Source organism: Leptonychotes weddellii, chromosome 10 (assembly GCF_054177405.1).
Source record: "Leptonychotes weddellii isolate Sample4059 chromosome 10, ASM5417740v2, whole genome shotgun sequence".
NCBI classification, from domain to species: domain Eukaryota; kingdom Metazoa; phylum Chordata; class Mammalia; order Carnivora; family Phocidae; genus Leptonychotes; species Leptonychotes weddellii.
This window is the reverse complement of record NC_138378.1, coordinates 39440519-39456408: the sequence shown is the minus strand read 5'-3', so window position 1 is coordinate 39456408 and position 15890 is coordinate 39440519. Positions and strand designations below refer to the sequence as shown.

The 15890-nt window shown below is 39.8% G+C and overlaps 2 protein-coding genes and 1 pseudogene across 3 annotated transcripts in view; 2 read left to right on the top strand and 1 right to left on the bottom strand.

Annotated features, from left to right (window-relative positions):
• CFAP61 (cilia and flagella associated protein 61) overlaps positions 1-10438 on the bottom strand; it is an 88519-nt gene extending 78081 nt beyond the window's left edge. The window contains exons 1-2 of the mRNA XM_081831984.1: positions 10275-10438; positions 3098-3249 (exon numbers count right to left, since the gene is read on the bottom strand). Of these exons, the coding sequence (XP_081688110.1) occupies positions 3098-3240 (143 nt within the window). The 5' untranslated portion in view covers positions 3241-3249; positions 10275-10438. The remainder of the gene's footprint in view (positions 1-3097; positions 3250-10274) is intronic.
• On the top strand, positions 2521-3004 carry LOC102735782 (small ribosomal subunit protein uS17 pseudogene; annotated as a pseudogene).
• Positions 10439-10504: 66 nt separating the features above from the next.
• The window catches only part of CRNKL1 (crooked neck pre-mRNA splicing factor 1), a 22566-nt gene continuing 17180 nt past the window's right edge, over positions 10505-15890 (top strand). For both annotated transcript variants that reach the window (XM_081831975.1, XM_081831974.1), the window contains exons 1-5: positions 10505-10656; positions 12665-12817; positions 13871-13962; positions 14798-14956; positions 15423-15589. In XM_081831975.1, coding sequence (XP_081688101.1) covers positions 10606-10656; positions 12665-12817; positions 13871-13962; positions 14798-14956; positions 15423-15589 — 622 coding nt within the window. In that variant the 5' untranslated portion in view covers positions 10505-10605. The remainder of the gene's footprint in view (positions 10657-12664; positions 12818-13870; positions 13963-14797; positions 14957-15422; positions 15590-15890) is intronic.

The following is a 15890-nucleotide window of genomic DNA, read 5'->3' as shown; positions in this document are numbered from 1 at the left end:
GTATTTTACCTAAGTTATTATTTATATCTTATAACTTACTATTTACATTTAGTGTCTATATTAGATTAGTCATTATCATCACTGCTTTATGTAAGTTTGATTTTTTTCTTAGACTTACCAACATATTTGCGCATATATTTGTTTACTTTTTTCTATCTTTGTCTTTCCAGCTGAGATATTCTTCTTTCTGCAGAGTATATTCTGAGGAATTCCCTTTATTCAGGGTTCATTGATAAACTAACCCAGTTTTTGTTGGCCTGAAAATGCATTCATTTTCCTCTAGGTATTGAAAACCCGTTTCCCTGGGTATACAATTTTAGTTTGGTGTTATTTTCTCTCCAATACTGAAGATATTCTACTATCTCTGGCTATCATTGTTGCTAGTGAGAAATCATTATTAGTCTAATCTTTAGTTGTTTGCAGGTAATTTGTCTTTTCTCTCTGACAATTTTTCAGATCTTCTCTCTAGCTCTGGCATTTTGCTCTGTCATTATGATGTGCTTAGCTGCAGGTTTCTCTGTACATTTATCCTATTTGGGTTTCACTGAGTTTTCCAGATCTAAGCATTGGTGCTTTTCAACAATCCTGGAAAGTTGTCAGCCATAATCTCTTCAAATATTGCCTCTTTTACTTCCCATTGTCTCCTTTTAGAAATCTGATTAGACCCAACTGTAACTGTTAACTGTTCCATTCTTACTTTTTTGCCTTTGTCTCTTTGTGCTGAATTCTAGATAATTCATTGGTATCAGTCTTCCAGTTTGCTACTTGCTACTTCTATCTTCAACTGTGTCTGTTATGATGTTTAATTCATCCAATGAGCCTTTTAATTTTAACTATATTTTCATTTCTGGATGGTTTATTTGACTTTTTTTCAAATCTCACTATTAATTTTTATGGGTCTATTTAAATGTATCTTTTCACTATAAGACATAGTAAGCACAGTTATTTTCTATTCTCTGACTGACTTAACATCTGAAGTCTTTGAGGGTCTGATTCTGTTATATCTTTTATTGTTGGTTCTCCCTAATGGTGCATATTTCCTTATATATTTGTGATTTTTGACTGTGCGTGCATATCACTTAGAACTCTATCTCGGTGCATTATTTGAAGTCTGAGTTGAAACTCCATCCTTCAGACCTGATTTGTGTTATTTCAGCCAATTTCCTGGACACACTACTAATCTGCGACCACTTTTAATCAAATTCCCCACTTTATTTGCTTTATTCAGTCTACTGGTAAACATAGTTTTTGTCTGAAAATGCAGTCATTATTTAGGAAGTTTTGAAGTTTTTGGGGGCCACACAATGAGCTTGGACCTTAAATCAAGACATGCTCACAAATTCTTAAAGGCTTTGTCCCTGTTTATTCCATGCTGAGGTTGAAAAGGCTACTTCCCTTACTGTCCTGGCTTCAGCAGTGGGTTTATGTCTCATTCATCCTTAGAATGAGCAACCCCGTTTTATACAAAAGGATCTAATACTTCCCTCCTTAGGTGGAGGGAATACATATCTTTTGTTCTTTGCAAAGCTGTCAAAACAGAAGCAGGAGGTTTCTAGAATGCAGCAAAAATCCTCAAGAAGGTGGCACTTGTTCCTGCTGTTTTCCAAAAGTTTCTGATTTCATTTTGATAATGTTCTCTGCACAGTCTTTAACTTTTGTGTTGTGTGTGTGTGTGTGTATCGACATGATGTTTCCATCCAGAGGACATCATTACGGTGTTTAATCCACCATAATGTCAAAAAATGGAATCATTGAATTGATATACACATTTTTAAAGCATTTTATACATGTTGCCCTGCTGCTCTCCCACAAAATTGTGTCCATTTGCATTACATTCATCAGTGCGATAATCAGAAGCTATAAATTTTAATGTCTTAGGCGGGCCTTAGTTTAAACATTTCAATTATATTTAATATGAAGCTTTATAAAATCCAAAATACTGAGCTTTTATCTTTTTCAATAAAAATAATAAGGAATAGATTATAGAATGTTTACATTCTAGTGTCCAAAAAAAAAAAAAAACCCAGGGGGAAAAAAATCTATGCATATTTTGAAGTTTAGAAGACCATTTTAATAGCAATGGTTAAGAGCAAATCTGGGCTTTGTCACTTACTAACTGCTTGACCTTGGGCAGGCCTCTATTTTCTCATTTGTAAAATGGGCAAGATAGTGGCCACCTCAGAGTTGTAAATAAGACAATACTGGTAAAGCACAGCACCTGACAGAAAATAAGTTCTCGAAACTAGCAGCAGATATTATTAATTTACCCCAAGTGACTCTACTAGTGGGTGGGGCAGTTGAGATTTGAACTCAAGTTTGCCTGAATCCAAAACCCATGAGAAACCCTTTCAATTTGCAGGTTATGAGACTTAGAGATTGGTTGTTCCTGGAGATCTCCTGCTCAGCAGGACAGATTTTCTTGCTGTCCATTTCCTCACCATAAAGCCCCATAAGATAAGGAGTGGGATCCCTTCCTCATGTGTGATAAAATTGATAAACAGCCTTTCTTCAGGTGGCTGGGAAGATGGAAGACATTCAGACTGAGCGTGCCTGTCAAAAGCAGCCAACCATCTTTCAAAATAAGAAGAGGGCCCCACTTGGAGAAACTGGCAAGGAGAAGCTCCTACCATACTACAAAAACATCAGTCTAGGCTGCAAGATGCCCAAGGAGGCCACAGAGGGCACCGATATTGTCAAGAAATGCCTCTTTACTGGTAATGTCTCCATCCGAGAGTGGTCTGGTGTGGTGACCAAGATGAAGCTGCACAGAACCACTGTCATCTGCTGGGACTACCTCTATGACATCCAAAGGTACAACTGTTTTGAGAAATGCCACAAAAACAGGTCTGCGCACCTGTACCCCTGCTTCAGGTGAACACGGGATGTCCAGATTGGTGACACTGTCACAGTGGGCAAGTGCTGGCCCTTGAGCAAGACTGTATGCTTCACTGTGCTCAAAGTCATGAAGGCCACTGGCACCAAGAAGCAATTCCAGAAGTTCTGAGACCAGACATCTGCCCATACCCCCGAAGAAAGTAATTTTCCCAGTTAAAAAAAAAATGATAAACATTCTTGGCTTGCTTAGCGATATACTTACAGAAGATAGATGATATTAAGCCTCCCAAACAACTTCTGGGTAAATTTTCTAATGAGGTTTTTAATACAATAAATATCCTGTGATTCTGTTCTTCGGCAATGAACCACTTCTACCTTTCCTCTTGGAGAAGTGAGCACTGACATTTTTTTTTCCTGTCCCAAAAAGAGAGAAAACAGCCCACCATTAATCTGAGATGAGAAGCCAGTCTGGTTACAGTACTTACAAAATCGGACATTAATTCAATTTCTGTATGGTCAGAGTGAACATGGTATTTGAGCGCTGGTGGTACACATTTTCCCCTGGGGGTCGGCTGTGACGACTGTCATCACAAACTAGCCACATGTTTCTCTCTAGGAAAATGATGTTTCTGAGAATTGGCCCATCTAGAATTTTCTGCAACTGTACTCTTTGTTCCCAACAAAGCTGCTTTAATATTCTAACAATAGGATTGAAAAACATTGAAAGGAGTTATTTACTGATTCAGAACCCTTTTTATTTAATTGGCCACCATGGCATGTGGGCAAGAGTTATAGGGGAAATACTGGCAGCTTCTACCCATGTTCCAAATAGAGTTCCCCAAACTGGAGCCCTGAAAAGCGACAGTCCTGAGAGAGGTTTTGAGACCAAAAAAAAGTTCTATGGTCAATTAAGTGTAGGAAATGCTGTTTATGATGGCCTTCCTGAGGGGGCACCATGCCCATTATAGTCCTTGAGAAGTTCCATAATAAAGTACCTACTTTCTTTGTATAACCCAGCCTTTCCCACACCCTCTCTGAGGAGAATTTCTAATGACAATGACAGTGGAGAGTCTAATGTTCCAGAAAGACACTTTGGGGAATGCTGCTGACAGGAACAGCAGGCCACAGATTGATTTCAATCTCTCTTTTAATGTCTTAATATATGTGTGTGTCTTTCTATTTCCCTCATCCCTCTGTCTGTCCCTCCATTCCTTCCATTTTCCTCCTTTCCTTTTTCCTCGGGATAATCATTTTATTATGTATTAGCCAGTATACTCAAAACAGGCACATTAATATTCACCACTGTACTGATCCTAGGAACAATACGGACCATTTCCAGCACACTTGAAGGCTGTCTCATGGCACCCCTTCAAAGGTAACCATGATTCTGACTTCTATCACATAGATGATCTTTGCTAAATTTTGAATATCACGTAAGTGGAATTATATGATGTGTATGGTTTTCTTCCAAAACACATTATTATATCATTTGTCTTTCTGTTGTTATCATTGTTGTTTAGATACATCCTTGTATAACTGTCAATGTATCAAAGAACTTGAGCACTGCAGGGATCTGAGACAGCACTAGACCAAGCTCCTCCTTCGTCAGATGAGCAAACTGAGGCCCATGAAGTGAAGTGACTTGCCTCAGGACACCCATATTTAGTCAGAAACCGAATCTTGGGCATTCCTTCTAGTCCAACCCCTTGTCACTCCTGCTGTTGAAGTAGCCTGCAGGCTGCCTCTGTGGATAAGGGTCCCCTGCCCTCCCAGTCCACTGGTATTCACTTAACTGCGGTTTGACTGCTCTTAACCATCAACACTCAGATGTTAAGGGTGCAAGGTGCAGGGGGGGCTTAGAAAGATGGCAGGTGGCAGCCAAGAATCCTCACCTGGTGGCCTTCTCCTTGGTGAATTCACACCACCCTCCACTTCCGCAGGCCTCCATTAGCACTTGCCAAGCAGACCTAGCTCTTGTGGATGCCCTACATTGTCCGAGCTCACAGAAACTGAAAGGAGGAGCCCAAAATGCCAATTTTTCATTTACAATGGGAAAGTCAACAGCCAGACAGTCCAGATGTTTCTGCAGCCCAGACAGTTAATAAAAAAGTCATGTAGGCTAAATACAAGCCTGTCTTCCTCTCCTTTGATAGAACAAGGTGTGCTATGTGGCCACTGCCTCCCGGCCTTGGTGTCAGGGTAACTAAGGTGAACTGGGGAGCGCATGTACTCTCAACTCCAGCCTTGTGTTGTCTTGTGAAAATGTGAGCTCAGAATGGCAGATCTTCACATTCTGCAAAGGAAGAAAACCTTGATATTTATAATAACATCTCCAAAATCAGAAATCTTCTTCCCACTCTGGGGATGTAAATAAGCAAACATTTGTTTAAGCTGGTTTAACCTCCACACCTGCCATGGCAAAGCCATCCAGGCACTCTCTCTTTACAGAACACCTAACTGCATGGCTATGAAAGCCTGGCTATCAGAAAGTGGTTTACATGGGGCCATGGCCAAGAACACGGGCTGTGGAATCAGAGTACCAGGATGAGACCCAGTTTCTAGCCCCTAGTAGCTGTGTAACCTTGAGCAAGTTACTTAAACTCTCTGTGCCTTGGTTTTCTCATCTGTAAATTAGAGATAATATGCATACTGTAAAAGGTTTCATGAATGAGTTGTTATATTCAAAACACTAAAAGCAGTGTTTGACATATGCTCAGTAAATATTAGCCATATCGTCATTAATATTATTACTACTGAGCACAGATGTTCTCAGGATTCAAAATAGTGGACATCAAAAGTCACTCAAAGCTCCTGAAGTCTGGGGGATCTTCATCTACTGCAGAGATGCCAAGCCAAGGAAACCAGAGACGGCTAATGCTTAGGTGGCACCTTCACAGTTTCCTGGGCATCTCTACGTTTTTGACAACCATAAGACTAATCAATCCCCTTTGCAATAAACACATTCCTTCTTGGATAAATGAACACAGCTTTAGTAAAGTGGCCGTCAAGTTCTGATGACCTGATGACATTTCCTTTCTAAGATGGCTTTACACAGCCCAGCTGCAATATGAGCTGATTCCAAGTTCTAACTCTAATGTCAATCTTTCTTAACATTTAATTTTAAAAAGCATTTTTAAATACAGCAATGCATTCTTCATTATACCTTCTCAATGCATAATACCTTCTCAGTGTGAAAAACATAAATCTTTATATATAAGGCTGAGGCCATGACGTTTTTTATTGTGGTAAAATATACATAACATAAAATTTGCCATTTTTACCATTTTAAGTATGGTTCAATGGCATTAAGTACCTTCACATCACTGTGCAATCATCACTGCTATCCATATCCAGAATTTTTTCACCTGAAATTCTGGTGTGAAACCCTTTGGTCCCAACTGAAATCTCCTCTCTTTTGGGCTTGGCATGTATATAATTTCAGACAGTACCTTCTATGTTAGGGGGAACCCAATACATGCTGGATGGGCACGATGACCCAGGAGGGAGATAATCCACTGGCGGGTGTCTCACCTGAAGGTCTTCTCACTCCAAATCGGGGAGAAGCATTACCAAGCAATAAAATGACAGTGTTATTTCAAAGGAGGCAATCAGAATCTGGCTGACTACCATCTGAGCAATTAAATACTCTAATATTTTCCACAGTCCCTGTGAATGTGAAATTCGGTGCCTGCTACAAAGACATGGCACTAGCAGAGACAATAATTTTTCATATTTGCAAATATCCTTTACCTACTTTGGGTAGAAATGGACATTAGTAGTCTACATTCTTGTCAAAGCTAGCCATAAGTGTTGTCATTCCTGGTTTTGGTTTTAACTTAAAAGCAAAACTGGAAAGAGACATCCTGTTTGTGAAACATGATGTTGTAGGCTAATGCTACAAATACATATAAATTTTGAATAAAATAAAATAAGCAAGCATAACTAAAGAGGTAAGCTTTGGGGGAAAAGGAAACAAGGAAAGAAAGAACAAGCAAAGGGAAATTCCCCACCCAGGTGGCAATGACTTTGTGTGCAGTGGCTCAGGGAATGATCAAATGTGATTCAGGCCCTCGGGGCAAGAGTTTGCACCCTCTGTGGGAAGAGCAGGGGCCTCATTCAAAACCAAGAACTGAAACCAAAGCCATGTGTCCAACCTGGACTTTGGAGGGGTGAACCTCTTGATAAACAAGGAGACTAAAAAAACTGAACCTAAGCAGGAAGGTGGCAAAGCAGCTTTCTCTACTGATAGCTCTGGGGAGAAAACAAAGCTATTTGTGAGGAGTCCAAATCCTAGACCAAAGTAGGTGTGCATCCTAACCCACACTACCTGTGTAGTGTGCAAGTCCTCAAAAACTTCAGATAATATACTGTGAAAGAGATGATGAAATAAGTATGTTTACAATTATTAGAAATACAGAAAGAGGAAAGTCATGAAAACAGGTAATTAAGAAAAAGAACAAAAACTTTAAAAATGGAAAATATGATTCTTAAACTTTAACTGGATGGGTTAAAAACATATTAAACAAGATTAAAAAGAATTAATGAACTAGAAGGCAGCTATGAAGAAATTTTCTAGAAAGAAGCACAGAAAAATAGAAAGAAAATATAGAAAGCAGTTAAGAGACATGTAAGACAGAATAAAAAGAATATCGATGTCTTATAGGAATTCCAAAAATAAGTAAATAAAATGTTGTTTGAAAATAATGGCTAATGATTTTTTTGGAAATGATGAAAGACCTGAATCCTCAGGAGCAGGAAAATAAGAATAAATAAAAATAAAAAATAAATCCTAAATATATAGTAGTGAAATTACAAAATGCGAAAAACAGAAAACCTGAAAGTAACCAGATAAAAGACAAACTGCCTATGAGAGAGTAAGAATTAGACTAAGACTATATTTCTCATCAGCAACAATAGGAGCCAGCAGTACAGGGGTTGGCAAACTCCCTCTGTAAAAGGCCAGATGATAAATATTTTAGGCTTCACGAGCCACATGTTCTTTGTGCAACTACCCAACTCTGCTAATATAGCATAATAGCCAGAAACAATATGAACACAAATGAGCATAATTGTATTCTAATAAAATTCTAGGGGACCCTGGTGGCTCAGTCAGTTAAGCATCTGACTTCATTCAGCTCAGGTCATGATCTCAGGGTCCTGGGATTGAGCCCCAAGTCCGGCTCCAGGCTCAACAGGGAGTCTGCTTCTCCCTCAGCCCCTCCCCCCACTTGTGCACCCGCTCTTGCTCTCTCTTCTCAAATAAATCTTTAAAAAATTTCTACTCATGGATGGACACTGAAATTTGACTTTTATATAATTTTAGGGTGTCCTGAAATACTCTGTGGATTTTTTCAGTTGTTTAAAAATATTTTAAAAGCAATTCTTAGCTTATGGGCCATACAAAAATAGCCTATGGGCTGAATTTGACCTATGCGCTACAGTTTCCCAATCACCAGAATAGTATCTTTTAAGCAGTAAAGATAAAAAGGAAAGGGGGATGGGGGATGCGTTAGCCTGGTGATGGGTATTAAGGAGGGCACGTACTGAATGGAGCACTGGGTGTTATACGCAAACAATGAATCATGGAACACTACATCAAAAACTAATGATGTAATGTATGGTGATTAACATAAAATAATAAAATTTTAAGAAAGCCATTAACCTAGAATTCTATGCCTAGCTAAACAATCACTAAAAGATGGAAGCTAAAAAAAAGACAATTTACTACAAAGATGGAAAGAAATTACCACTCAAAGAATCTGGTTGAAAGAACTCCTAAAAGATGTGTATCAGGAATAATAAAATTAAAATCAGAAGGGAGTGAAATATAAGATAAAATGCTGGAGGGAGAGAGAAACAAACAAGCAGGTGTATCTGAAGGAGCACTGAAGGCAAAAAAAAAAAAAAGTAATAATGATGATACATTTTGCTTAAAAAACAAACAGCATCAAATTACCAGACAATAAAAACTTGTAAGATGGAAGGAGGGCAACCAGAAATAAAACATTCACAGTGTCTGTATCTCTCAAAAGAGGCCAGAGATGATTAACATTAAATTCTGTTAAATCAGTTATGCATAGTTACAAGTTTAAGGGACATCACATAAGGGAAACATCTTTTTACTTTAATAGGTATTTATTTACTTTGTTAGGTGACTTTCAGTGATATAAAATCTCAATCAACTTATTTAAAATTTGAAAAGTGAGATAACTTACAAATATTTAAATAATAAAATTGGTAGTAAAGGGCTATGGCAAATATTTTTATACTGGTTGCAAATGACTTCAGTTCAAGTTTTCTCAAAAGCACTATTCATAGAGATAGGTGTGATTTTTCCAAATACATAAAATACACACAGCATTTTTATAATTTTTTTTTCGAAACACCAAAAGAGACTTGCAACTGTCATTTCTTAACCAATGAGCTATCACGCCATGAAGACATGGAGGAATATTAAATGCATATTACCAAGTGAAAGAAACCAACCTGAAAAAGCTACATACTATATGACGCCAATGATAGGACATTCTGGAAAAGGTAAAACTATCAGACAATTTTTAAAAATCAGTGGTTGCAGGAGGCAAAGGAGGAAGGAGGAATAAATAGGTGGAGCACAAAGGAATTTTCAGATAGTGAAACTATTCTTTACCATACTTTGATGGTAGATACAGGTCACTAAATTCCACAGAATGTATAATACCAAGAGTGAACCCTAATGTTAACTTGTGAACTTTGGGTGATAATGATGTGTCAGTGTAGGTTCATCAACTATAACAAATGTACTACGCTGGTGAGAAATATTGGGGAAAGGGGAATGACAGGCGTGAGAAACAGGAATTCTCTGTACCTTCATTCAACTTTTCTGTGAACCTAAAACTACTATTTTAAAAAGTAGTTTTTTTTTTTTTTAATTCACTTGCATATAATTAATTTTTTGTTTTGAAGACAGGTCAAGAATTATACCAGCTAACATTTACGGAGCATTTTACTAGATTTTCTCTTAAATGCTGATGAAATAGATACTATTATTTTCGTCTCATAACTAAGGACATCGGGGCTAAGAGAATTTACGTAATTAAGGCACATTCACAGAAAATGTAAACATCTGTTTATCTGACCACAAGGATGGCTTATTTGCTAGTACTCTGATGATTTATTTTCATTTTCTTCTATTATCTGGCTTTAAAATACCTTCAGTTATTTTAATTACAAGCCTTATATTTTATTTGTGCACTACTGTGCAGAAAAGAAGACCTCAGAGCCTACAAAGCCTAGAATGCAGCGCGGCGCCGGGCCACCTTAGGGACGCAGCAGCTCGCCCCTTATCATACTGGGAAAGGTAGTTTTCTGGCCTGCCTCTCTTCCCCCGCCCCCCGAGCCTCCGGATCGGAGCTTTGTTCCTATTCCCCTTCCCCGGCGCCACGGTTCGACCGACCCACCTGTCCTCGCAGGTCCTCCCAGTTCTGGAGACTGACGTGGGGATGCGCCCTTGACGCCCTGGACTCCGTCCCCGCGTCCCTGTCGGGCGGGCCAGCGCTACCCACCTCACCTGCAACTCCGAGACACAGCGCTCAAAGGAGGACGCTCAGCCCGGTTACCACAGAAACGAAGTGCCTACGTCACGGCGCGTGCGGGAAGTGAAAGGTCATACCAGCTAGTTCCGCTTCCTGTTCCGGGATTCCGCTTGTTGTCAGAAAGCTTTGGGGTTCCGGCCAGCGCTCGGGGCCTATTTCTGGGGTCCAGGTTGGCGCGAGGTCGGCTGCTGCAGCCATGGCGGCCTCCACCGCAGCCGGGAAGCAGAGGATTCCCAAAGTGGCCAAGGTAGGAGACCGTGAGCGGCGTTGAGGGAGGAGGCCCCGGAGTGGGGCTTACTCCAGCTTCCTTGGGGCTCGCGGCGAGAGAGAGTGTGGTGCCCAGCAGTTCTACCCCATGTAGGCCAAGGGGAAGAAGGAGGGGAAGGGTCAGCCGGTGGTGGGGTACAGGCTTTTGTCACCCCGGGGCAAACCCCGCGTTGGCGTGGCCTTCGTTCTAGGACGTGTTTTTGCTGGGGGAGGAGTGGGGTCACTCGGCAGAAATTGGGCGGTGCGCTAGGCGCTGGGGAACTACGATCTAATGCGGCGATGTGCAGCGTTCACATAAGACACGAGTCAGTGTAAAATTACAAGCTTGCCAAATGCTAGTGAGGCAGCGTAGAATATGCCGTGGAGTAATGGGGGTTGTGTGAGGGGTCTGCAGAGTAAACTTTGCTGAGGAAGTGATATTTAAACTGACTTGATGGCTGACTAGGAGTTAGCCCAGCTGAGAGTGGAAGGAATGAGAGGGCATGGGATTGTGTAGTGGCGTTAATTTAATTAAACAATAAATTTGATGTTATCTGGTATTTCTATCGGTAGCTGATACTTACTGTTTCATATGTGACAGGCTTTGTCCTGAACCTTTTCAGATGCCTTCACTCCAGTCTGTTTCTCCAGCCCAGGTGGCTCTCTTGAGCTTGTCCTTTACATATCCATTTAGATGACCCCCAGAGATAATTTATATGTCACATAGCACAATGTCTGTGATTACACGAGCCATCATCATTACTAACAAAATCATTCTACACATGACATTAAACAGTTAATATTTCTTATAATTCAATTCCATAAATTTTTTAAAAGGTTTTATTTATTTGAGAGAGAGAGAGCACAAGCAGGGGGAGTGGCAAAGGGAGAAGCAGGCTCCCCACTGAGCAGGAGGCATGATGAGGGTTGATCCCAGGACCCTGGGATCATGACCTGAGCCGAACGCAGATGCTTAACTGACTGAGCCACCCAGGTGCCCCTCAATTCCATAAAATTTTTATTGGGCACCAGTGGTGCAACAGAAATGCAATGTGAGCCACATATATAATTTTAAGTTTTCCTATAGCTATGTTAAGCAGTCAAAAGAGTCATCATTAATTTTAACTGTATATTTTCTTTAATCCATTATATCCAAGATATTGCTGTTCCAACATGTAGTCAAATTTAATTAGGTAGTTTATTGGTTTTTTTTTTCATATGAAGTCTTCAAAATCCAGTGTGTATTTTGCTCTTACAGCCCATCTCTATTTGGGCTCACTACATTAGCTCATGGCTACTATGTTGGACAGCATAGCCCTAAGACTTCAAGAAACTTACGGTCTAATGATGGGAATTTACTGAATAATATCTTTGACTTGAAATGCCATGAAAAAAACAAATGCAGTTTGAGGTGTTATCGTCCACCTGGGACATAATTGAAAAATTCTGTAAACAGAAGTGGCAACACTAGAAAAGATATAGCACACATCTTGATAAAACAAAACCTCTAGTGAGAATTTTACCTAAGCAGCCTCAAAGTTTATTGTTTTTTTTTTTAAGATTTTATTTATTTACTTGACAGAGAGAGACACAGCGAGAGAGGGAACACAAGCAGGGGGAGTGGGAGAGGGCGAGGCAGGCTTCCCATTGAGCAGGGAGCCCGATGCGGGGCTCGATCCCAGGACCCTGGGATCATGAGTTGAGCTGAAGGCAGACGCTTAACGACTGAACCACACAGGCACCTGTATTGTTACACTAATCTAAAAGGGAACACTTACTATTTTTGCTCCCTTTTCTCTTCATACTTACCTATGGCTTTGTAATAAATACCGTGCGAAAGAAAACCTTGTTTTCTCTTTAGTTTCATAGAGAAATGAAAACCTGTCATACAAAGAGGGCATCTTGTAATAATACTTAGAAAGTTCACATCCTAAAAAATGTTTCTTTGCTTCCTAAATGTTGTGGGGTGAGCATCTACCTAAAAATGAAAATGTCTTCTGTCTTAAAAGGTGAAAAACAAAGCCCCAGCTGAGGTACAGATAACTGCTGAGCAACTCTTAAGAGAAGCTAAAGAAAGAGAGCTTGAACTTCTTCCACCTCCACCTCAACAGAAGATCACAGATGAAGAAGAGCTAAACGATTACAAACTAAGAAAAAGGAAGGTCAGTCCGTCATTTTCCAGTCTATTAATAACATTTTTAGGAGTTTATAGGTCAGAGTTTGTGAAGTTCCTCATTGCTTAGAGAGGCTATAAGATAAAATTAGGTTAGTGTTTCTAGCCACATGCGTAGTGCAACTTCTGGTTACCAGATAATTGCATTTTGCTCAACTTTAGGAAATATGCCATGAGTTGTCTTTGAAAGTATGAAGATATTAAATCCTCCAGAGATCTAATTTTTGGTGCTGAATCCAAGATGGATGGCAGATAAGTGGAATGTCTGACAGCTGGAAGGGGTGGGACTTAACCAAGGCCACATTATGTCCTGTCTCTGTACCACCTTCCGTGGTAGGAATTAAGACTTGGAAAAGAGCCATGAGAGGACTTGGGAATCTGACCTCTTCACCCTAGAATCCTCACTCTAGGGCAAATTTTTTTTCTTTAAAGATTTTATTTATTATTTTGAGAGAGAGAGAACGTGCAAGCACGGGGAGGGGCAGAGGCAGAGGGAGAGAGAGAATCTTAAGCAGGCTCCACACTCATATCGTGGAGCCCCACTGGGGGCTCATTCTCACGATCCTGAGATCATGACCTGAGCCGAAATCAAGAATCGGAAACTTAACCGACTTAGCCATCCAGGTGCCCTTAGGGTAATTTTAAACCACTAACCCTGTTGTATCTACTTATTAGTGATGTATGAAATTGTGAGACATTACCAAGAGGACTGAAATAGTCAAAAAAGCATTTTCATACTTGGAACAAGTATAGAGTATATTAAAGTATCAGTTAGTCATTAGCAATAAGAGAAAATATCAATAAATCTGCTAATAACTCTTTATATCTAAAGTTTTTCTGTTTGTGTGTAAGACTTTAAAGAAACACCTGAGATTATAACCTTCATTAGTGAGTTTCTTATTTCTCACAAGGATTCCAGGATGTAATTTCTCCTAAATAAGAACAAACTAAATAAAACTTTTAGAGCAGGATTAATAGACAAAGGATGATGTCATTTTTACTTCCTTTTCCCTTCAATTTGATCCTTTTTCCCTTCCTCCAGACTTTTGAAGATAATATAAGAAAAAACAGGACTGTGATTAGTAACTGGATAAAATATGCACAATGGGAAGAGAGTCTAAAGGAGATTCAAAGGTAAAATTGCTGAGTCTATAATTTCAAATGTAAAGATGTCCTGAGTTAAGAGAGAGAAAAATAGTAGAAAAAGTTAAAGCACAAGTGAAAGAGTGTCCCTTTGGTAGTAGTTTTCCAGGTTGTTCCGTGGGTTCCAGGTTGTTCCTAGGGTTCCCTTGAGGGGCCTCAGGGGCACTGCGGTAGGCGAGTCCTGGGGGAGCAGCAGGGGAGACACTACAGGTGGGTCTCATCTCCAGCGCACGCTACAGTCAGAGAAGCGCACTTTCATCTGCTTTCTCTGTATTGGGATTTTTTTTAAATAAAAATTGTTCACTGGAAACCAGTGACCGACAAGATAAAAGTCACAACCTGGCCCTTCCTGTTGCCCAGGCTTTCCGCATTTTCCCAGCATACCCACTGCCCCAGCTGTGCCCATGTGCCAGCCACTCCCCGAACACATTGTGTCTCCTTGCTCTACGCTAGGCTGTTCTCTCTGCCTGCAGTGAGCACTCTTCCCTACCCACCTTGGCCTCTGGAGTTTTCCTCAACTTCTTAACTCTGCAGTTACCTCCTACTTAGCCATTCGCATCGGACATTATTATTTGTTCCCTTTTGTTTCCTTGTGTAAACCTTGATTATAACGTTTACCATATTGTGGTGAAATTACATGTGTGTCTATTTTTCTGTAAGAGTTTGTAAGGTTCCTGAAAACATGTCTTTTCACTTTCTTATGCCCAAAACCTGGCTCATGGTGGACACATGATAAAATAGCAGAGCACTGCAGATGGTTTGAGATAGTTGCCCCATGTGTTGTATATAAACTACTTTTGATGTTCTCCAAATCTGGCTTCTTAAGGGCTCGATCCATATACGAGCGTGCTTTAGATGTAGACTACCGAAATATTACACTCTGGCTGAAATATGCAGAAATGGAAATGAAGAATCGCCAGGTCAACCATGCCCGAAATATCTGGGACCGGGCCATAACAACTCTGCCTCGAGTCAACCAGTTCTGGTAAGTTTCTGATCTACCAAAAGCAGCTTTTTGTAGGCTAGAAAAGTTCTGCAGTCTTGTGTATTTATTTTATTCACATCGTTGCAATCACATGTATTTAATTTACATTCTACTTTTTCTTTAAACGTACTGTAAGTAGTTTTTAATATCCTGTAGTATATTAAGTCATAATCACTACATGTAATAGCTGTGTAATCAAAACTAAAATGTGGGTTGCAATCTTTTATGCATAAGAAACTTACTGTTGAACTAAGCAATTTTTAAGAAAAATGTATTTTTATTTGCTGTGGTTCATCCTTTCCAGATCTATATTTGATAAGAAAACATGTTCGATTTAAGCTTTAGGGAAGATAAAGCTCTAAGTCTTCATATTTAACAAAGTTAGAATTACAAAATGCAAAAGATCATTTTTTTTCCCTTAAGTAATTTTGACCATGACAGATATTTGGGGATGATTTTGTTAAAGGTACAAGTACACATACATGGAGGAGATGTTGGGAAACATTGCTGGTGCCCGGCAGGTGTTTGAGCGCTGGATGGAATGGCAGCCTGAGGAGCAAGCCTGGCACTCCTACATCAACTTTGAGCTGCGATACAAAGAGGTGGACCGGGCCCGCACCATTTATGAACGCTATATCCTTTTTTTTTTTTCTTCAAATTTTTATTTAAACTCTAGTTAGTTAAAATACAGTGCAATATTGGTTTCAGGAGTAGAATTCAGTGATTCATCACTTATATACAACACCCAGTGCTCAGCAAAACAAGTGCCTTCCTTAACACCCACTTATTTAGCCTTCCCTCACCCCCTCCCTCCATCAACCCTCAGTTTGTTCTCTTTTTTTTTATTATTATTATGTTATGATAGTCACCATACAGTACATCATTAGTTTTTGATGTAGTGTTCCATGATTCATTATTTGCGTATAACACCCAG